Raw genomic sequence first — 21950 nt, 5'->3', positions numbered from 1 at the left:
TTCTGAACCCAAATCCTCAAGAGGGGCAAGAGAGGGAGAAGACATGCAAGAGAAGGAGGGGGCTGCTGATGGGATATATGAAGTCCCCTCCCCGTTAGAGCCAAGGCACCTGCCCCAGAGACTACAATACCCATTCTCCAAAAGCGCTGCAGAGGTAGGGAGGAAAAGGAGGAGAAAGCGCACTGCCAAAGGGGTGCAGTTTCCTGTGTTTGTCTGTCTGTGTGTGTGTGTGTGTGTGTGTGTGTACACAACCGTGTTACTAATTTAACAACTGCAGTGATTAAAAGTCGAAAAAAGGGACAAAAGCTCCCTTAACAAATTTCTCACTTAGTAACGTAAATTCTGGGCTCAATTGTGATCATAAGTCAAGGACTACCGGTACTGTACCTACGGGCAGTCCTCAATTTATGACTGGAGGCTTAGTAACCATTCCAAGTTTTGATGGACCTCCCCAAGACAACTTATGATCCAGATTCATAGTTCTAACAAGTCACCCCCGATTAACATGATCCCATTTTGCGCACTTGGCAATCAGCTCACGTTTATGATTGTTTGCAGTATTCCAGAGATCACATGGCATCTATATTATATATGTGTGTGTGTGTGAGTGTGTGGCTTTGTTTCCTCTGGCCCAAATCCACGTTGGGGAACAGGTTCGAATCCCGGGAGAACAAACAACAACAAACCAACCGAGAACCAAACCCGTATTCGCCTAGGAACGCGAACTACTTTTTGCAAGATCGGCATTCGGGAAGGCTTGTTGCATTGCAATTTTAAAAACTGAAAGGGGGGGGGGGAAATTGACTATCTTCTCTCCCCCCCCCTCCCATGCACGTGGAGGGGCTTCGTGCGGAGGATCCCCCCCCTCCGCTTCGCTTCGCCCTCTTGCAAGTGACTTTTTTTTGGGGGGGGGGGTTTGGAAAGGGGAAAAAGTCCATACCTCGTTCGCGGGGATTCGCGCTCCGCAGCACTCCGCCAGGCGCTTCGGCGGCGGGAAGACGGGCCCGGGCAGAGCTGGGCGAATAAACAGAGAAGGGGGAACGAAGAAAGGGAAGCGGAGCGGAGGAGGCTCTTATTATGATAGAGGGAGGGAGGGAGGGCGCCGCCTCTTTCGGCCTCGAGCGTGCTCGCGCGCCGCCGCCGAAGCTCGCGCGCCCTTCCTTTGCCCACAGTTGGCCCTTTGTTGTTGTTTTGATCACGTGGCTCCGCCTCCTCCTCTTCCCGGGTTCCCCCCGCCCCCCTCTTAGCGTGTTTGCATTCGCGAGAGGGGAGGGGGGAGGGAGTACGAATGCATCCTTCGATCCCGCGTTGCTTTTTGGAGCAGAGGCCTCCAACCTTGGCAACTTTCAGCCGGGCGGACTTCAACTCCCAGAATTCCCCCAGCCAGCTTTGCTGGCTGGGGGGATTCTGGGAGTTGAAGTCCGCCCGGCTGAAAGTTGCCAAAGTTAGAGGCCTCTGTTTTGAAGCATATTTTTTTTATTACGGATAAGTGCTTCGTTGCTTTTACCAAGTCCATTTCTTTTAACAGGTTATTCAATGCATGAATGATAGCCATTTGTCTGCACACTGGTTGGGAACCACTGGTTTAGGGTTTCCTGCCTGGGCAGGGGGTTGGACTAGAAGACCTCCAAGGTCCCTTCCAACTCTGTTATTATGTTATAATCTCTCTCCCTCTCTGTCTCTTTGAACTGGGCATGGCTGGTCTAGTGAAGAGAAGGACCAGGGGAGACATGATAGCACTCTTCCGATATTTGAGGGGCTGCCACAGAGAGAAAAGGGGTGAAGTTGTTTTCCAAAGCACCCGAAAGCCAGACAAGGAATAATGGCTGGAAACTGACCAAGGAGAGATTCCACCTAGAAATGAGGAGGAACTTTCTGACAGTGAGAGCAATAACCAATGGAACAGAAGTTGCCTTCGGAAATTGTGGGAGCTTCATCATTTGAGACTTTCAAGAAAAGATTGGACTGCCATTTGTCAGGAATAGTATAGGGTCTGCTGCTTCAGCAGAGGGTTGGACTAGATGACCTATAACAGTGATGGCTAACCTTTTTGCCATCGCATGGCAAAAGCAGGGGAAGTACGGGGGGGGAGTCATGCACCGGAGTGCCCACACCCATAATTCTATGCGCTCCGCCCTGTGCATATGCTTGTTACACGCCTTCCCCCCCCTCGGCTCTCCGGAGGCAGGAAACAGCCTGTTTCCCTACTTCTGGTGGGCCCAGAATGCCCGAAAATCAGCTGGCAAAGCTAAGTTCACGCGTGACATAGGTTAGCCATCATGGACCTATAGGGTCCCTTCCAACTCTATCTGTAATCTGTAATCTTTCTCCAGTTATCCAGCAACTATCTATCATCTATCTACATTAGTGGCCAAAATTGTGGAAACCTTTTGGGAAAAGTGTGTTTTCTAAAACTAGCTAATAACACCACTTTTTTTTTGAGTAGTTGTACCATAAAATTATATATATCAATGGAAAGATAATTTAATCAAGAATGTAATGCAATAACTTCTATGAAGGATTTGCTATTAGAATAGCAGTTACAGTATAAAGAAGAAAAGTGAAACATGACACATAGAAAAAACGAGATATACAAAAAATTATCACCATGTCAGTTAATACTTATTTGGGTAACCTTTACCATGAATTATGACCTTACAACGGTCTTCCCATGGGGTGAACCAAGTCCTTTAATTCTGCAGCTGTTATAATGTGAAACCAAGATTGAATGATAGCTTATATTAAGTTGGGTTTTATTGCTGGGTCGCTTCTGACTAACAAGTTTCTTTAGTCAGCTCTATAGATTTTTGGTTGGGTTAAGGTCTGGGCTATTCCCAGGCCATTCCAGCAGTAGAATGAGTATCTCACTTAACTCAAAAAAAAAAGTGGTGTTACTAGGCATCAAACCTCAAAAATACACTTTTCCCAAAAGGTTTTCATAATTTTGGCCACTACTATATCTCTCTACTGTAGGAAGCCCCCCACCCTCCTAGAAGAATGAAATATTTTGGGAAATTTTAAAAAGGCAGGATAGAATATTTCCCCTAAATGAGAAAAGGAAAAAATGTTAAGGAAGACAGATTTGGTAATCCATTCAGAAAGACTGGGCCAATCTATTCACAAACACCTTCAGGAATTAAGATGGGATTAAGAAAGGACAGGACATGATCCTGACTCAATTAAGAAAAGCAGAAAACAATCCTGGTCCATTAAGAAAGGCAGGCTAGAGGCAATAGATAATAGGATAAAATCAATTACAGATGCTTTACAGGATTAAGACTAAGGAACTAACAATTAAGACCCATCATGAGCATTTGCGGAACAAGTAAAACCAATCAAATAATAAAAACACACAAAGCAAGCCTCCAGATTACAAAATTGCTGTAAAAATTGTAAAAAAGCTGGATGTACAAGAAAAACCAGTTGTTCAGCTGACCCAGAATTGCATGCTGTCTTTGTGTGTGATTCTGCTTCATCAATAAACGAAAAGCCTCCAGCCATCCGTTTTATTTCCAGTGCCTTCCTCTCGGCTTGGAACTGAACCAGATGGATTTTCCTTCCAATTCTTTCTTTCTATCTATCTATCTATCTATCTATCTATCTATCTATCTATCTATCTATCTATCTATCTATCTATCTATCTATCTATCTGTCTATCTACCTATCTACCTACCTACCTATCTATCTATCTATCTATCATTATCTCTAGCTAGCTATCTCTACCATCTCTAACTCTATCCAACCATCTCTCTCTCTCTCTCTATTTAGATTATATCTCTGAGATAGAGATATAAGAAATATATAGATATAATCTTTCATGCATTGGAAGGGACCTTGAAGGTCTTCTAGACCAGGGGTCACCAAACTTTCGGACCTCAGGGTCCACCAAATTCATAATTTTAAATTCCGAGGACCACTAATATGGATTTTTTTAAAAAAAATGTAATGCAATATAAAAAATGCAAATAATTTTTCTCGCGGACCACCAGTGGTCCATGGACCACTGGTTGGTGACCACTGTTCTAGACCTTATTCCATTCTGGACAAATAGTTGTCAAATCTCCTCTTAAAAACTTCCAAAGTTGTAGCACCCACAACTTCTTGGAGGTAAATTGCTCCACTGATTAATTGTTCTCACTGTCAGGAAATTGAATACATTATTTTAAGTCTCTGCTTTTGAATCAGTCTTGACTCCTGGTGATTACATTGGGGCAGGTTCCTGAAGTTTTCTTGGCAATGTTTTTCAGAAGTGATTTGCCTTGGTGCCTTCTTCCTAAATTTAGTCCTAAACTAAGATTAGAACTCAGTTTTCTCTAATCCAGTGCCAAACGGACAGGCATTATTTAGGCTTAAAATTATTAAAATTTCTTTTGAGTCAAAGTAATCCAACCTGTTCAAATTCATGCTAAAATGAGATTGGGCCAAGATGGGTATATAGGTAGTTCTTGACTTACAATAGTTCATTTTCCCACAAGAAGTGATCAAAGTTACAACAGCACTGAAAAAAGTGACTTATCACCATTTTTCACACTTACGACTGTTGCAAGCATCTCCATGGTCACGCGATTTACATTGGATGCTTAACAGCTGACTCACATTTATGACGGTTGCATTGTCTCAATCACATGATCCCCTTTTGCGACCTTCTGACAAGCAAAGTCAGCGGGGAAGCTAGATTCACTCAACAACCATGTGACTAATTTAAGAACTGCAGTGATTCCCTTAACCAAAGTGGCAAGAAAAGTCACAAAATGGGTCAAAACTCACTTTAACAAATTTTTCATTTGTCACAAATATTGGGCTCAATTATGTTGAGGACTACCTGTATTTTGGCGGGAGGGTGCACTTTGAATAAATGGATTTCAATGTTTTTTATTTATATTTTTTAAGACAGGCACAGACTTTAGAGGATAATTAGAACTGCAGAAAAAACAATGGCTACCAACCTGCCTTCCATTGAGGACCTGTATACTGCACGAATCAAGAAGAGGGCTGTGAAAATATCCACAGACCCCTCATATTCTGGACATAAACTGTTTCAACTCCCACCCTCAAAACGACACTATAGAGCACTGCACACCAGAACAACTAGACACCAGAACAGTTTTTTCCCCCGAACGCCATCACTCTGCTAAACAAATAATTCCCTCAACACTGTCAAACTATTTACTAAATCTACACTACTATTAATCTTTTCATTGTTCCCATCACCCGTCTCCTTCCACTTATGACTGTAACTTTGTTGCTTACAATTTATATTGATATTGTTTTCTGATTGCTTATTTGTACCCTATGACTATCATTAAGTGTTGTAAGTGTTGTACCTTGATAAAGGTATCTTTTCTTTTATGTACACTGAGAGCATATGCACCAAGACAAATTCCTTGTGTGTCCAATCACACTTGGCCAATAAAAAAATTCTATTCTATTCTATTCTATTCTATTCTATTTTATTCTATTACTATCATTAAGCGTTGTACCTTATGATTCTTGACAAACGTATCTTATCTTTTTATGTACACTGAGAGCATATGCACCAAAGACAAATTCTTTGTGTGCCCAATCGCACTTGGCCAATAAAGAATTCTAATCTAATCTAATCTTATTCTTTTTTAATATCTGGAGATACCAGCGTTATCTCCGGGTGAGATGGATGCCAAACAAATTTAATAAATAAATTTTCACCAAACTGAGCATAAGAGACATAAGCTTTCACCCACCTGCGCGTAGTGGAAGCTGCGGCGATATTGAGCTATCCAGCCTCGCTTCCGTCCTCCTGTCCTGTCCTGGTCTTTTCCCGGGAAGAAGCGATGTCTCTCCCCCCCGTCCCTCGCTTTCCTAAACGCCGAAGGGGTTAAACGGAGCGAGCGGACAATCCTAGACAGGATCAGACGGGCAAAGATCTGAGAGGTGGAGAAAAGTGCCCCCCCCAAAAAAAGAGCCCCCCCTCCCTATGTTGCATCCACGCCGCGCTTGAGCCTTTGGATCTGGCTTGCGCGATCTTGCAGAATCCTAAACTTTGCAGATCCGGCCATGGCGAGGTTGCAAGGAACGGGTGAGTTGGAGGGAAGGGGAGAGGGGGCCGGGCGGGGTGGCAGGGGAGAGAGAGAAAAAAAAAGAGAATAAACACATGGGAGGAGCTAGGAAAGAAGCGAGCGAGGTTGCAAAAAACAACAAGACGCGTAAATCTCTCGGTGGAATCCGGGGATCTCCCTTTGCAGCGCGGCCCCCTCAGCGCTGCTGAATGAATGCATAAGGATTAATGCATTAAAAAGGGGTCGAGTTTCCCTACTAATCCACAATTTTCTCTCATATGCACGGACTGATTGATTGATGGATTGATGGATGGGTGCGGGGGAAGGTTTGACCTCGATCAGTTTTCCGATGTTGAGTTGGCGTTCACGGCTGAAGAATTGCTCTAGAAACGAGGATTTAAACAATAAACAATTTGGAAGATATTATGATTTGGCAGACTTTTAATTTATGAATAGGTTGTCACTTGCCTCAAATCCAGTGATGCAGAAACCTGTTCTGGTTTAGGCCAGGGGTAGTCAACCTTTTTATACCTACTGTCCACTTTTGTATCTCTGTTAGTAGTAAAATTTTCTAACCGCCTATAGTAATGCGCTGTGTATCGTCGTCTGCACATGCCTCTTGCGCATCGTGGATTGGGTTTGGGGGGTGGGGGGTGCCGGCTACCAGCTCTGCTTGTCTGTTGCAGCTGGGTGGGGTGGGGGAGGTGCTCGAGCTATTCTGGGACCGGCTCTAGAAACGAGGATTTTTTTAAAAAAAGATTTTCTGCTTCTATTACCTCTTTTATTCATTAAACTATGAAACTCAGTCAACTGAGTGTCAAAAATGCATCACAAATACCACTGACTGCTGCTAATGGTTGATGCGGATTGCTGCTAGCATCCTGGGTATCAACCAAGCACCTTCTTAAGATGTACGATGTTCTGAGTAGCACAGTTTTTTGCAGTTCCACTGGTGTTATTGCAGGAAGCTGCAATTTCTTGATGTATTTTATAAAATTCTTGGACAGGGTACCAAGTGTCCCGATGACAATGACAATATCACTGCTCAAGCAGGAGACTCTATACCTGTGATGGCGAACCTATGGCATGCATAGCCATATCGGTGGGCACATGAGCTCAGCTCCGGCGCGCATGCACACACCGGCCATCTGATTTTCGGACCTTTTGGGCCCACCAGAAGTAGGGAAACAAGCTGTTTCCTGCCTCTGGAGGGCCTTGGGGGAGTGTTGGGGAAAGCCCGTTTTTCTCTCTCCCCAGGCTTCCCACTGGAAGTTGACAAATGGGCCATTTCTGGCCTCCAGAGGGCCTCCGGGAGTGGGGGGAAGGCCATTTTCGCCCTCCCCAGACTCCTAGAAAGGCTCCGGAGCCTGGGGAAAGAGAAAAACAGACCTACTGGGCCATCGCGTGCAAGAAGCAGGGGGAGGGGGGAGGGGTCACATGCGCAGGGGTGGGGTGCATAGAATTATGGATGCGGGCATGCCCACGCATGACCCTCCCCCCGCCCCGGCATGCGATGGCAAAAAAGGTTAGCCATCACTGCTCTAGAGCTAGGCCAAACTTTGTAACCAACTTCAAATCATTATCCTAGCCTCTAAAATTCCCTAAAATGTTGACTAAGGGCTGGTCATAAACCAGAGACTATACAATAGTCCTCAATGTACGATCATAATTGAGCCCAAAATTTATGTTGCTAAGTGAGAAATTTGTTGTGAGATTTGCCCCATTTTACAACTTTTCGTGGCACATTTGTTAAGTGACGCAGTACAGTTCTTAAATGAGTAACATGGTTGTTAAGTGAATCTGGCTTCCCCATTGACTTTGCTTGCCAGAAGGTCACCAGTGATGACATGACTCCGGGACACTGCAACCGTCATAAATGTGAGTCAGTTGTCAAGCATCTGAATGTAAACCACATAATCGTGGGGATGCTGCAACGGTCATAAATGTGAAAAATGATCATAAGTTCCTTTTTTTAGTGCTGTTGTAACTTCGAATGGTCACTAAGTGAACTGTTGTAAGTTGAGGATTCCCTGCATTTGGATTGATTCTCTTTCCGCCCAGGTCCCAAGCGTGACATGACCTCACAGCTCAAGAGCGGAAAAGAAGCCCAGAACTCAGCTCATCCGGCAGCAAACGAAGAGGGGATTCCATTGGAGAATGGCTTAGGTGAGAGAGCTGACGAAAACGTTCCTTTCAGATACATTTTAATAATAATAATAACAACAGAGTTGGAAGGGACCTTGTAGGCCTTCTAGTCCAACCCCCTGCCCAGGCAGGAAACCCTACACCATTTCAGACAAATGACTATCCAACATTTTCTTTAAAATTTCCAATGTTGGAGCATTCACAACTTCTGGAGGCAAGTTGTTCCACTGATTAATTGTTCTAACTGTCAGGAAATTTCTCCTTAGTTCTAAGTTTTGCCTTGCAAAGTCTTTGAATTAAATGTTTAAGACGTTGTAAAACGTGACATTTTTGAATCAGTTTAATACAGGGGTGTCAAACTCGATTTCATTGAGTTCTGCATCAGGGTTGTGTTTGACCGCAGAGGGTGGATGTGTGGCTGGGGTGGGCATGGCCATGGCCATAGTGGGCATTTGACACAGATGCCCTCAAGATGCGTTTTTTCCCCCTTCTCTTCTTTCTTTCCACAGTTCTGTACTATAACCATTTTCCTATCTCTTCTACCAGATATTACTGGCAAACATCGATTACTCTATTATTCTTCATACTCCGCTAAACATTTTATTTCTAAATTTATACCCCATTGTTTAATAATAAATTGCTTTTTCAGGCAGAAAAGCCATTTGTACTATTGTATTCTTATTTTTATTATTTATTTATTTATTTTATTTTATTTATTTATTTATTTATTATTTATTTGTTTGTTTTTAGTTTTGTACCGTTGTTTTCTTTCTGTATTTTACTTGTGGCTGTACACCGCCCTGAGTCCTTCGGGAGAAGGGCGGTCTATAAATAAAAATATTATTATTATTATTATTATTATTATTATTATTATTTTAATTTTTATTATTCAACTAATAATAAAAACCAATAGCATAAATAACATGATAATGACAAGAGCCGAGATGGCGCAGTGGTTAGAGTGCAGCACTGCGGGCTACTTCAGCTGACTGCTACCTGCAGTTCAAATCTCACTAGCTCAAGCCTTCCATCCCTCCAAGGTGGGTAAAATGAGGACCCAGATTGTTGGGGCCAATATGCTGACTCTGTAAACTGCTTAGGGAGGGCTGTAAAGCACTGTGAAGTGGTATATAAGTCTAAGTGCTGTTGTTAAGTGCTATAATACAAAATCAAACAGCAGAGGTAAATTTCCAGGGTGGCCCCGCGGGCCAGATTTAAGCACCCTGCGGGCTGCATCCGGCTCGCAGGCCTTGAGTTTAACACCCCTGGTTTAATACTTTCTTTTCTTGTGGAAAAAAACTAGAAACTGCCATAGAGAATGATCAAGAACTTCCCGATTCTCCTCTCCCCAAGAATATCATTCTGTTGACTCATTGAGCCATATATTTTGTTTTTGGCAGAGTTCCCCGATGTAATAATAAAATTGGAACAAGGAGAGGAGAAGTGGCTGTCAGGAAATGTGGAACAAGAAAGGAAAGCTTTGCTCTCACCTGGCCAAGAAAGTGAAACTATAGCAGATAACACTCCAGGTAAGAAGGAAAGTCCAGTTCATCTCAAATCGTTAGAAATCTTCTGTCTCATTGCAAAGGCAAAAGTCTCTTGTAGAAATGAATAAAAAAGCAAGAAGATCAGGGGTGGGTTTCGCTTCCCTTTACCACCGGTTCACCCCGCGTGAGTGCTGTCCCCGCATACGTCCGGCCTTCCATGCATATGGTTTGTGCATGCGTGCTTTTTGCGCAGGCGCCAGGCCTCAAAAACGTATCTAAATAGCACGAATTGGAGCCAGGGTGGGTTGGGCAGCCGCACCCGCGATTGCTGCTACCTGTTCGATTGAACCGGTGTGAACCGGCTGAATACCACCTCTGAAGAAGATAGCAATAGCAATAGCGCTAAGACTTATATACCGCTTCATAGTGGTTTACAGACCTTTCTAAGCAGTTTACAAAGTCAGCCTGTTGCCTCCAACAATCTGGGTCCTCATTTTACCCACCTTGGAAGGATGGAAAGCTGAGTCAAGCTTGAGCCGGTCAGAATCGAACTCCTGGCGGTGAGCTAGCCTGCAGTGCTGCCTTCTAACCACTGCGCCACCTTTTGAAAGATCAAAGCGCTCAAGCACTGCAGAATTCCATGGGGTAATTGCTAAAAGTTGAATGGCCAGAATATTTTCTCCCACTTCTAAGGAAGCCCATAAACAAATCAGAACAGGAAGAAGATAAGTCTTGTGTGATACATACAAAGTAGTTTGCTGCAGAACATATACAGTTAGTCCTCGAGTTACGACCACAATTGAGCCCAAAATTTATGTTGCTAAGTGAGTTTTGCCACATTGTATGACTTTTCTTGTTAAGGGAATCATTGCATTTGTTCAGATAGTAACAAGGTTGTTGGGTTCTCCACTGAGTTTGCTTTTCAGAAGGTCGCAAAAGCCGATCACATGACTCCAGGACATTGCAACTGTCATAAATGCCAACCGTCAGTTGCCAAGCATCTGAATTTTGATCACAAGACCATGGGGATGCTGCAACGGTCGGAAGAGTGAAAAACGATCATAAGTCGCTTTTTTTCAATGCCGTTGTAACTTCGAACGGTCACTAAATGAACTGTTGTAAATTGAGGACAACCTGTAGTAACATTAAAAAAGAAAGTGGAAGGGAATTATTTAGTTGTGTATGGAAGGAATATACAGGTAGACCTTGGTTAACAACAATTTGTTCAACAGGTGTTCAAAATTACAATGGTGCTGAATGAATGGTCCTTATACCCCAGTCCCAAGATTCCTGTTATTCCAGCACCCCTGAGGTTACATGAGGTGTGTGACATCGGTCACTGAGAGGGAGCAAGAGTGTGTGTAAGAGTGTGACACAGGTCAGGGAGGGTGTGCAAGAGGTATGGATTGAGAAGGAGATATGTAAGAGGTGCAGGCCAGGGAGAGAGAATGATGGGGTACACAAGGGTGTATAAGACGCAAAAGTTCGGTAGGGAGGTGCGAGGTGCAAGGGAGTGTGTATGAGAACGCAGGTCAGGATGGGAGTGTGGGTGTGCACCAGTGGCAGGCGCAGCGTGAACACAGAGGGTCTGGAGATAGGGGAAACTTATCTCAGCAACTTCTGACTTTTCCTGCTGGCTTTCCCATTGGCTTTCTGGGGAAACCATCGGGGAAGGTTGCAAATGCTAATCCCATGATCGCAGGGAACAGCACACTATCGTAAGTGTGAACTGCTTACCAAGCATCCAGATTGTGTGATCATGTTGACTGGGGGGGTGCTTGGACATCCAGAACTCCAAGGACCGGTCGTAACCCCTATTCCTTCAGCACCGTCATAACTTCGAACAGTCGTTGAACGAATGGACGTAGGTCAAGGACTATCTGTATATAACAAGATGTCAGGGGAAAAAAATGTTACAAGGATGACAATAAGGCAATCAAAGGAGACACACTTTTGATTTTGGCAAATGTCTAAGTACTATAATTGTCTCATTTCTCTGAGCAGAGTTTCCTGCTGGGATCGTAAAGAAGGAAGAACAGGAAGTTCAGTGGGTGCTATATCGCCAGGCTTCTGAAGGAAATGGGGCCTTCCCAGCTGCTCGTTCAGGTAAGAGTTTTTATTTCACAAGATGGCTAGATCCTGAAATAACGCATCGTTATGTCATCAGAAAGAAGGAGAAGAAACATCAGCTTCCAGGATCGCCGAATCAAAAATTACGTAGAGAAGCAATTCAACAGTTTTTACTGGATTTCCAAGTACTTGGAGCAGGGGTGAAATCCAGCAGTTTCTGATAGGTTCTGGAGAACCAGTAGCGCAAATTTTGAGTAGTTTGGAGAACGGGCAAAGACCACCTCTGGCTGGCCCCAGAGTGGGGAGGGAATGGGAATTTTGCAGTATCCTTCCTCTGCCATGCCCATAAAACCACACCCACTAAGCCATGGCCACAGAACCGGCAGTAAAAAAAATTGGATTTCATCACTGACTTGGAGTAAAAATTGCTTTTATTACTGCCTGTCTTATTGTCAGTTACTGTGAAGGTCAAGATTGAAGGAACACTGTCTAGCAATGGCTGCCAGTAATGGCTGTTAGAACCAGCAAGTAGTACAAGTTCAGACGAACTTTATAATGAGTTGTTATAAAGTTATTATTCTATCTATTCTATCTCAGATATTTACAAATGGTATTGTTGTTCATGTTTTCTATTTGTTTTGTCTCAAGTTTCCAATATGCCTGATTTGGCTGTATTCTTAGTTTTTGTACCCAAGTACATATTTATTTGTGCTTTATCAAATGTGAAGACTACATGTCGATGGTATTAAACATTTCACCCTCAGAGAAGAAACTACAAGACTGAACAGCCTAATTTTCAACTTCTGCAATTAGTTGACAAACATCATAATTCTGTGGTTGCTACCAAAGGATTAAATTGTGGGTTTTTAACTGCCTGAGTCACTGTATATATATAAATTTGTTTAATACAATACATTAAATAGGCATACTTCACACTTGAGGAGGACGCCTGAAGTTTTCTACTCAGTAGTGTGAACTTTGAAAATAGAAACACCAGACAGTGGACTGTAAAAGAATATACAGGTAGTCCTCAATTTACAATCATTCATGTAGTCCTCAATTTACAATCATTCATGTTCAAAGTTCCAACATCAATGACAAAAGCGACTAATTGGTCATTGTATCTACAACCATCTTAGCATCCCCCAGGGTCACGTGATCAACATTCAAATGCTTGGCAATTGGCGTCTACTTAAGATGGTTGCCTTGTCGTGGGGGGGGGGAGTTCACGTGATTACCATTTGCGAGAGGATCCCTACAGGCGAGAAGCCCTATCAATGCACCAGCTGTGGGAAGCGGTTCCTTCGAAGATCGCATCTTCTCATCCATGCATAAGGAAGAGGGAACCCTACGGATGTTCAAAGTCCAGCCAGTTTTCAACAAGCAAAGTCAATGGGGAGGAAGCTGGATTCACTTAAGAACTGAATGATTCACTTAAGAATCATAAGTGAAGTCACTTAATAACCGTGACATAAAATGTCATAAAATTGGAGTGACTCGCTTAACTGCCTTGCTTTGCAATGGCAAGTCTGGTCACAGTTGTAGCCGTAAGTTGAGGACTAGCTATAACCACAATTTTCTCTTCTTCACACTTCAGAGAGTAGGATGTCAGCGTTCCAAGTAACGCACCCATTGAAATTGAAAGCAGAACTCTGAGGCAAGTAGATTTCTCAAAGAACATTGGAGACATTATAGCACAGCCGGTGAAAACCAACTCTAACAGTTCCCGCGGTTTTCACCTAATTAAAAAAGTAAAAATCCCCCCTCCCAGGTTTCACCGGTCACATTGGCCAGTGAAGATGGATGGCAGGCTCCTCCTCTCCTTCAACCTGATATGATGACTTTGGTTCCCACAGGAAAAAAAATTGTTTTGACTGTTAGCCAGGCTATCTACTCCCCCGCTTCCGCCTCTCAGGCTTCGTGGCAACAATGAGGCAGCACAAGATGGCTTCAGCCAGGCTTGCTTCAGAGTTGACATGGAATGCCTGTGATATATACCCTATCCTGAATTTCTTTGCAACGACTTCCTTTGCTTATTTTCACATTGTGATTTTCTGTTTATCCCACAGAAGAGGAGCTGACAAAGAACTACGCGGGAAATAAGGAGAATAAATGTGCCGCTTGTGGGAAAAGCTTCACGCAACGGTCCAGCCTTGTCAGACATGAGAAGACCCATACAGGAGAGAAACCATATCAGTGTTTGGAGTGTGGGAGGAGCTTCAGTCAGAGATCGATCTTGACTCGACACGAGAGGACTCATACAGGAGAGAAACCATATAAATGTTCTCAGTGTGGGAAAAACTTCTGCCACAAATCAGCACTCCTCAGGCATGAAAAGATGGAGGCTGGGGAGAGGCCCTACGAATGTTCACACTGTGGGAAGGGTTTTATTCAGAAGTCAAATTTTCTCATCCACGAGAGAATCCATACGGGCGAGAAACCGTACCTGTGCTCGGATTGTGGGAAAAGCTTTGTCCAGCGGTGGCATCTCCTCGTCCATGAGATGACCCATAAGCAGGAGGCATCTCATGGATGTTCAACATGCGGGAAGAAATTCAATCACAGCTTAAGCCTTCTCATCCACGAAAGAAGCCACACGGGGGAGAAAATTCATCAGTGCTCCGATTGCGGGAAAAACTTCGCTCAGAGATCCAGCCTTGTTCGACACGAGAAAACTCACACAGGGGAGAAGCCGTATAAATGCACGGAATGCGGGAGGAGTTTCAGCCAGAGGTCCATCTTGACCAGGCATGAGAGGACCCACACGGGAGAGAAGCCCTACATGTGCTCCGAATGTGGGAAGTGTTTCCGTCACAAATCGGCGCTCCTCAGGCACGAAAAAATGGAAGCGGGAGAAAGGCCTTATCGGTGCGAGCACTGCGGGAAGGGTTTCATTCAGCGGTCGAACTTCCGGATACATGAGAGGGTCCATATGGGCGAGAAACCCTATCAATGCACAGACTGTGGGAAGCGGTTCCTTCAAAGGTCGCACCTTCTCGTCCATGAGACAACGCATAAGAAAGAGAAACCCTATGAGTGTTTGAAGTGTGGGAAGAGATTCCATCACAGCTTAAGCCTTGTGATCCACCAAAGAAGCCACACAAGAGAGAAAACATATCATGGGAAAAGCTTGGTTGATAAAACGAGTTTTAGCAGACACGAAAGTGTACAGCAAGGGGAGAAATTGTATTCCTGCCCCGGTGGTGGGAAACACTTTGGTTCTAGGTTAGCTCTCCTCAGACACAAAAGACCTCAAGTGGGAAGGAAGCCATATTGGTTCTCTCCCTGTGTAAAAAGCATCATTCCAAAATTAAAGCTTCTTGTGGTTCCCAAGGGCCCCCATAATGGATCAGATTTGCACACCTGCTGCCACTGTGGAAGAGGATACAGGCTGAAATGTAAGCGCGTCATACATGACAAAATCCATCTAAGAAAGAAACCATCTAAACGAGCGTGTGGAAGAAGTTTCAGCCAGAGGTCCAATTTTATTGCGCAAGAGAGGACACATGTGGGTGAAAAGCAACACAAATGTGCTGGCTGTGGGAAATTCTTCAACAGCTGGTGGAACCTCTTAAAACATCAAAAGTCCCACACAGGAGGATTGGACTGTGCCAAGTGTGGGAAGAATGTGATCAATAAACCAACTCTCGGCGTACACAAGAGGACCCACACCAGTGAAAAGCCCTACCAGTGCTTCAGCTGCGTTAAAGGTTTTACCAGCAAATCCAGCTTGATGAAACACGAGAGGATCCACACAAGGGAAAAACCCTACATCTGTTCAAAATGTGGGAAAAGCTTCATCCAGAAATCAAACCTTCTCCAGCACGAGAACACCCACAAAAGAGAACCGGAGAATCTGTTCTCGGATTGTGGGGAAAGTTCCAGGTTGCACATGAACCGGATGAGCAATTCAGGGATGTGTGCAAAAGAGAAACCAAACCAATTCATCCCCTATGAGGAACCATTTCTTGTGGTCCACAAGGAAACCCATGGAGGGGAGAAACTACTCGTGTTTGGGTTGTGGGAAAAGCTTTTCATACAAATCCAGCCTGAGGAAACATGAGAGAACTCATGCAGGATGAAAAAAAGAAAAATTAAATCTATGATTCAATCACTTTGCCTGCACACAAGAGCACCCACATGGGGCTTAACTCCGGAAGTTGTTGGTGCTTCATCCCTAGACTGGACAATCCTTTGATCGGGATGTTATAAGGTCTCCTACCTTAAGCAGGGGGCTGATCTAAAACAGGGGTCTCCAACCTTGGCAACTTTAAGATTTCTGGACTTCAACCCCTAGAATTCCTCAGCCGGCGTACTTGTGGACTTCAACTCCCAGAATTCTTCAGCCAGCATACGTGTGCACTTCAACTCCTAGAATTCCTCAGCCAGTATAATTGTGGACTTCAACTCCCAGAATTCCTCAGCCAGCATACTTGTATACTTCAATTCCTAGAATTCCTCAGCCAGCATACTTGTGTACTTCAATTCCCAGAATTCCTCAGCCAGCATATTTGTATACTTCAACTCCCAGAATTCCTCAGCCAGCATAATTGTGGACTTCAACTCCCAGAATTCCTCAACCAACATAATTGTGGACTTCAACTTCCAGAATTCCTCAGCCAGTTTTGCTGGCTGAGGAATTCTGGGAGTTGAAGTCCACAAGTATGCTACAAGTCTTAAAGTTGCCAAGGTTGGAGACCCCTGATCTAGAAGACATAAGAGGTTCCTTCCAGCCCTATGATCTCATGATCAAGGCTCTCATTGTGGGAAAACTGTTAGCGACTGAACAAAGCTTACCAGACACTAGAAATGTCATGCTGGGCACTAAGACAGGCTTGGGGTTGTGTTTTTTTTGATGATGTGAAGAAAAAATGGAGTTTGAGTTTCACTAGATATCATAGGAAATGCCTAGAATGGTAACACTACCATTTGCATCTTCTGTTGTGTGGTCAAACCATCCCTAGATTGTAGGCCAGTGCTTCTCAACCTTTAAGATGTGTGGACTTCCAGCTCCCAGAATTCCCCAGCAGCCATGGCTGCATTCACATCTGAAGAGCCTTAGATCGTGGAAATGTATAGAAACTACAATCTTCCTCCTGAAGAGAATTTAGCGTAGCAGGGAAAAGAAATCCCTAATAGATAGGTCGTCCTTGACTTACAACAGTTCATTTAGTGACTGTCCAAAGTCACAAGAGCGCTGAAAAAAGTGACCTCTGACCGCTTTTCACACTTACGATCATTGCAGCAGCATCCCCATGGTTACATGATCAACATTCAGTTGCTTGGCAACTGGTTCATATTTATGGTTCATGGTTCATATATTTATGACAGCTGCAGTGTCCTGGAGTCATGTGATCAACTTTTGCGACCTTCCAACAAGCAAAGTCGATGGGGAAGCCAGTTTCACTTAACAACTGTGTTAGAAACTGTTAACAACTGCAGTGATTCACTTATCAACTGTGGCAAGAAAGGTGATAAAATGGGGCAAAATTGACACCTCAACTGTCTCACTTAGCAACAGACATTTTGGGCTCAATTGCGGTTGTAAGTTGAGGACTTCCTTTATCTGTTTTCTACTTGCAGGGTGTTCTTGCTTGTATGGAGGAACAAAGTATTCTCCAACAGCATGAAGAAGTACTATATTGATGCTTTATGTAATTATGCCAGCTTCTGTGGCCTAGAGGTGGAGCTCTTGCCTCACAATCGGGAGGTTGTGTGTTCAATCCTAGATAGAGGCAGATGTAGGGTCTCCTGCTTGGGCTGGTGGTTGGACTAGATGACCTGCAGGGTCCTTCCCAACTCTGTTAAATCTGTTAAATTTCTGGATCCATCACAGACCTTATCCTTAATTCTGAATTTGGGGCAGGTTCTTTACACCTGCATCGGTTACTTTTGTTTTGGCTATCACTTTTATTTAATTAATTTCTCAGAAAGAAAACATCAGGACTGTTAGAAGTTCAGTTATCCATATGGGATGTTCGGAGAAAATTCTCAAATGATAACATTAGTTTTGGGGGACTGCAGACATTGAGACAGCTGATGGAAGAAGAAATGGAGCAAAGAGAAATTTTGGGAATGAAGGGAATCCTGTCATTTGTAATAGGGTTACAATTATTAAATTAACTAAATAAAATTATTAGCTATGTACAATGCCACATTCAGTATTTTAGTTGCGGTATAGGAATTTAGCACCCACCCCCCTCCTAGAAGAATGAAATATTTTAGAAAATATTTAAAAGGCAGAATATATTTCCCTGGATGAGAAATGGAGAAACATGTTTTAAAGACAAAGCAGCTTCCTGACTCCCCCCCACCTTTGTCAATGGGCAATTAAGGCTTCAGCCAAGCTCACTCAATCCCCCCATCATTTGCAACACAATAGAACAGAAACTCACCACATGGCAAGGCTCAGGCAAGCTTGAGGGACAACCTACAATGCTAGCTAAGACCCCCACCCCCTGGGAGTCTGACAGCCAATCAGGGTATTCTTCCTGTGCCCCAGAAAGTTCAAAGCTCAGAAAAAGCATAAAACCAGGGAGCACACAGGATCTCACCCTTTTCTGTTCAGGATCTCAAGCCATGTGATCCTGACCACCATTAAACCATCTTTCCAAGCACTCTCCATGTTTCCAGTGTCTTTGTCCCCACTTGGAACTGAACCCAGATGGATATTTCTTCCAACAGCGGGACAGTGGGAACCAGTAAAAAACACTCTGATTGAATTCACACACACACACACACACACACACCCCAAAATCCTTTTGTTGAAGAGGATCCAATCCATATTGAGAAAAAGGCGGGAATGGACAAAGCCTTTTCTGAGATACTGAATCAATTTTTCCTTTTCTTGATCTAGATCAGCTTTGCCTTGAAGGAGACACACAATCTCAACTTGACTTTAAATCTAACCTCAGCAATTTAACATACTGTATGTGGACTTCCACTCCCAGAATTCCCCAGCATGTTGACTGGGAGAATTCTGGGAGTTAAAGTCCACACATCTTTAAAGCCGCTGAGGGTGAGAAACGTTGCTTTAATGCCATATTTAGAGATGGGATTTAGAGATCCGTCAATGCCACCATTTCAAAAATGAAGTAGAAGTGGAGTATATCTATTCTATTCATCCCATACTTTCAGCTCTCATATTTGATAGGTTGCTAAAACCTTTGTTGTTACAATGATGAGTTTATTCTAAAATTAGTAGAAGGTGGTTTTTCTTATTTTTTGTCACTGTAAGCTGCACCAAGGCTCTAATTATTAAGAGTCATAAATATTGTTGATGAATAAATTTAACATATTTAACATCATTAAAAGAATATATGTTTTGGGTTTTACAGCTTGCAAGTGCTGACGGATAGTTTCCTCCATACCTTCAGATGTATTTCAGGTATATTAGTGCAAAATTGGCAAACAATGTATTTTTTAAAGGAATGGTTGCAAATTGGGAGAGGGAGCAGTGGCACTTTTGGAAATATTAAGCATTATATTGGATTCCAGGAATATTCCTTTTCATTCCAGTTCTTGGAACAGTGTTTCTCAACCTCAGCAATTTTAAGATGTGCAAGTCCCATAATTCACCAGTCTTAAAATTGTACAATTCCAAGCCTACTAGGAAATTGTGTTGGTGTTGTGGACTGCCAGCTCCCAGTGGAGCTGGCAACAGACTCAGATGATGATGAGGTTGGGGAAGAACTTGGGCCAGTTCTGGAGCCTGGGGAAGGCTCTGATGGATGCTCAGCGTCGGACACAGAGATAGAGCCAGGGCCATCTGGCATTTCCCAGACACTGGAGAGGCAGCTGACTTTGGAATCAGAGATGAGTGAGGAGGAAGAACAGCTGGGGCCTGTTCCAGATGCATGTATGCGCAGAGCTGATAGGAGAGATGAACAACGGAGGACAAGAAGTCAACTTGGGAACCAAAACAAACATGGACACTGAATGGCCCCTCCCTGGCTGGGGAAGAAATAGGTGGAAGGGGAGTGGTGGTCGTAGCAGACAACCGTTCGCATTTCTGGAGATTTTGCTCATTGTGTTTCGTGCGACAAAGACTGCCTTGCCAGAACGGTAAGGTAAAGGTAAAGGGTCCCCTCGCACATATGTGCTAGTCGTTCCCGACTGGGGGGGTGGGTGCTCATCTCCGTTTCAAAGCTGAAGAGCCAGCGCTGTCCGAAGACGTCTCTGTGGTCATGTGGCCGGCATGACTAAACACCAAAGGCACACAGAACGCTGTTGCCTTCCCACCAAAGGTGGTCCCTATTTTTCTACTTGCATTTTTTAGGTGCTTTCGAACTGCTAGGTTGGCAGAAGCTGCGACAAGTAACGGGAGCTCACCCTGTTACACGGCACTAGGGATTTGAACCGCTGAACTGCCAACCTTTTGATCGACAAGCTCAGCGTCTTAGCCACTGAGCCACCACATCCCTTTTTGCCAGAACTGTGGTTTGCTCATTTGAACTAACTTAATTTGCAGCAAGCTGATAAGGCCTATTGCTTCACTTAACTCCTTGCAGGACTCTTGCCTGGACTTTGTGGGTGAATGCAGTTAATTCACAAGGTGTAAATAAAAGGGTTTTTTTTTTGCGAGGAGCCTGTTTCTTGCTTCTGTGAAGGCTGGGTCAGAACAGTTGGTGCCTATTTCATTGGACACCATTCTAAATATGAGAATTAAAATTCCAAATTTTGAGAGCATGTTGCAAGCACTGCCCAAAATGTCTTATTTCAGTGGGTCTTCAGTGGATCATGTCTCCTATGATAAACATGATTATGTGCCATTGAGTTGCTGATTTTTAAGGACCACATAGATGGATTTTTTCCTATGGTGATATGGCCCAAACCCGGTTCTTTAGGTCTTCAAATGATGCCCCCATTGCTGCAGTATCTGAGTTCATCCTCCTTTTCTTCTCTTTCCCTCCTCCTTTCCCAGCATCAGAGCCTTTTCTAGACAGCTGGATCTTTGCATCATGTGATCAAATTAAAAAACTAATAGTTAATAAGCTCCCTGTATCCTGGTTTGTATGTTTGTGTATGTACCGGTGTAAATGCATGTATAACTGGTTCGCTCGGTGTGCACGCACTTGTGGGCTTGCCCGTGCGATGCTTCTGTGCATGTGCAGAAACATCTGGGTGGATGGGCGGAGCCTCCCACCGCCGCTACGGGTTCGCCTGATCTGAGTCAAACCGGTAGCAACCCACCACTGATGCATACACAAACCAGGATTCAAGAGGCCTATTTGCAGTGAGATTTTTTTTTAAAAAAAATTATCTTTGATTAGAAAACCTCTAGCGCAATTGTTCTCCAAACTCTTTTGATCCCCAAAATAACACCTGGAAGATCATCAGTGAATTAAAAAGAACAACGGCTGCCGCATGCAGAGATCATCCGGCAAATGTAGGTATGCTCACTTAAGGTGAAGGCAATTTTCATTTCATACACCAAGATTGCAAGCAACTGTTTCTGACAGGCTCGGTGTATAAATGCATAGTATTTAAGATCTATAGGGAATATTCACTAAATTCTGTAAGCTACAACTTCAATAGTAAAGTTGCTATATCCAAATTGGGCTCACCCAATATTCTGTTGGTATTTTCAAATTTTTCATATGGGTGGACTTCAACTCCCAGAATCCTCAGTAATAAGCATTTACTAAGGAACTCTGGGAAATGAAGTCCACACACTTGGAAATTGCCAAGATCAGGACACAAAGCTCTAAATTAGGTGAGCAGCTATGGCAACTTTATGACCTGTGGACTTCAACTCCCAGAATTCCTGAGCCAGCTATACGTCAATTCTGAGATTATTATTTTTTTTTACATTTATATCCCGCCCTTCTCCGAAGACTCAGGGCGGCTTACAGTGTGTAAGGCAATAGTCTCATTCTATTTGTATATTTATATACAAAGTCAACTTATTGCCCCCCCCAACAATCTGGCTCCTCATTTTACCTACCTTATAAAGGATGGAAGGCTGAGTCAACCTTGGGCCTGGTGGGACTAGAACCTGCAGTAATTGCAAGCAGCTGTGTTTAATAACAGGCTTCTTACAGCCTGAGCCACACCGCGGCCCATAATTGAAATCCACAGGTTGTAAACTGGTCATGGTTGCCTGTCCCTGCTCTAAAAGATGGATGAACTCAGATACTGCAGCAATGGGGGCACCATTTGAAGACCTGAAGAACTAGGTTTGGGCCACATCACCATAGGAAAAAATCCATCT

General features: G+C 43.7%; 2 protein-coding genes across 3 annotated transcripts in view; one reads left to right on the top strand and one right to left on the bottom strand.

Annotated features, from left to right (window-relative positions):
• LOC131190371 (zinc finger protein 585A-like) overlaps positions 1 to 21950 on the bottom strand; it is a 53734-nt gene that overhangs the window by 13184 nt on the left and 18600 nt on the right. Inside the window, exon 7 of the mRNA XM_058167691.1 lies at positions 5721 to 5951. Within this exon, the coding sequence (XP_058023674.1) occupies positions 5721 to 5951 (231 nt within the window). The remainder of the gene's footprint in view (positions 1 to 5720; positions 5952 to 21950) is intronic.
• On the top strand, positions 5938 to 21576 carry LOC131192471 (zinc finger protein ZFP2-like). Of its 2 annotated transcripts, XM_058171644.1 has the most exons (5): positions 5938 to 6055; positions 8097 to 8201; positions 9581 to 9709; positions 11672 to 11773; positions 13807 to 21575. In XM_058171644.1, exons 1-5 carry the CDS (start codon positions 6034 to 6036, stop codon positions 15798 to 15800), a joined length of 2352 nt encoding a protein of 783 aa, XP_058027627.1. In that variant the 5' UTR covers positions 5938 to 6033; the 3' UTR covers positions 15801 to 21575. The 2 variants fall into 2 exon arrangements, with proteins under 2 accessions (XP_058027627.1, XP_058027628.1); XM_058171645.1 differs by lacking the exon at positions 9581 to 9709 and having other exon boundaries at positions 13807 to 21576.

Source organism: Ahaetulla prasina, chromosome 2 (assembly GCF_028640845.1).
Source record: "Ahaetulla prasina isolate Xishuangbanna chromosome 2, ASM2864084v1, whole genome shotgun sequence".
Taxonomy (NCBI): Eukaryota; Metazoa; Chordata; class Lepidosauria; order Squamata; family Colubridae; genus Ahaetulla; species Ahaetulla prasina.
Note: the sequence above shows the minus strand (reverse complement) of the source record. Positions and strands in the feature narration are given on the sequence as shown.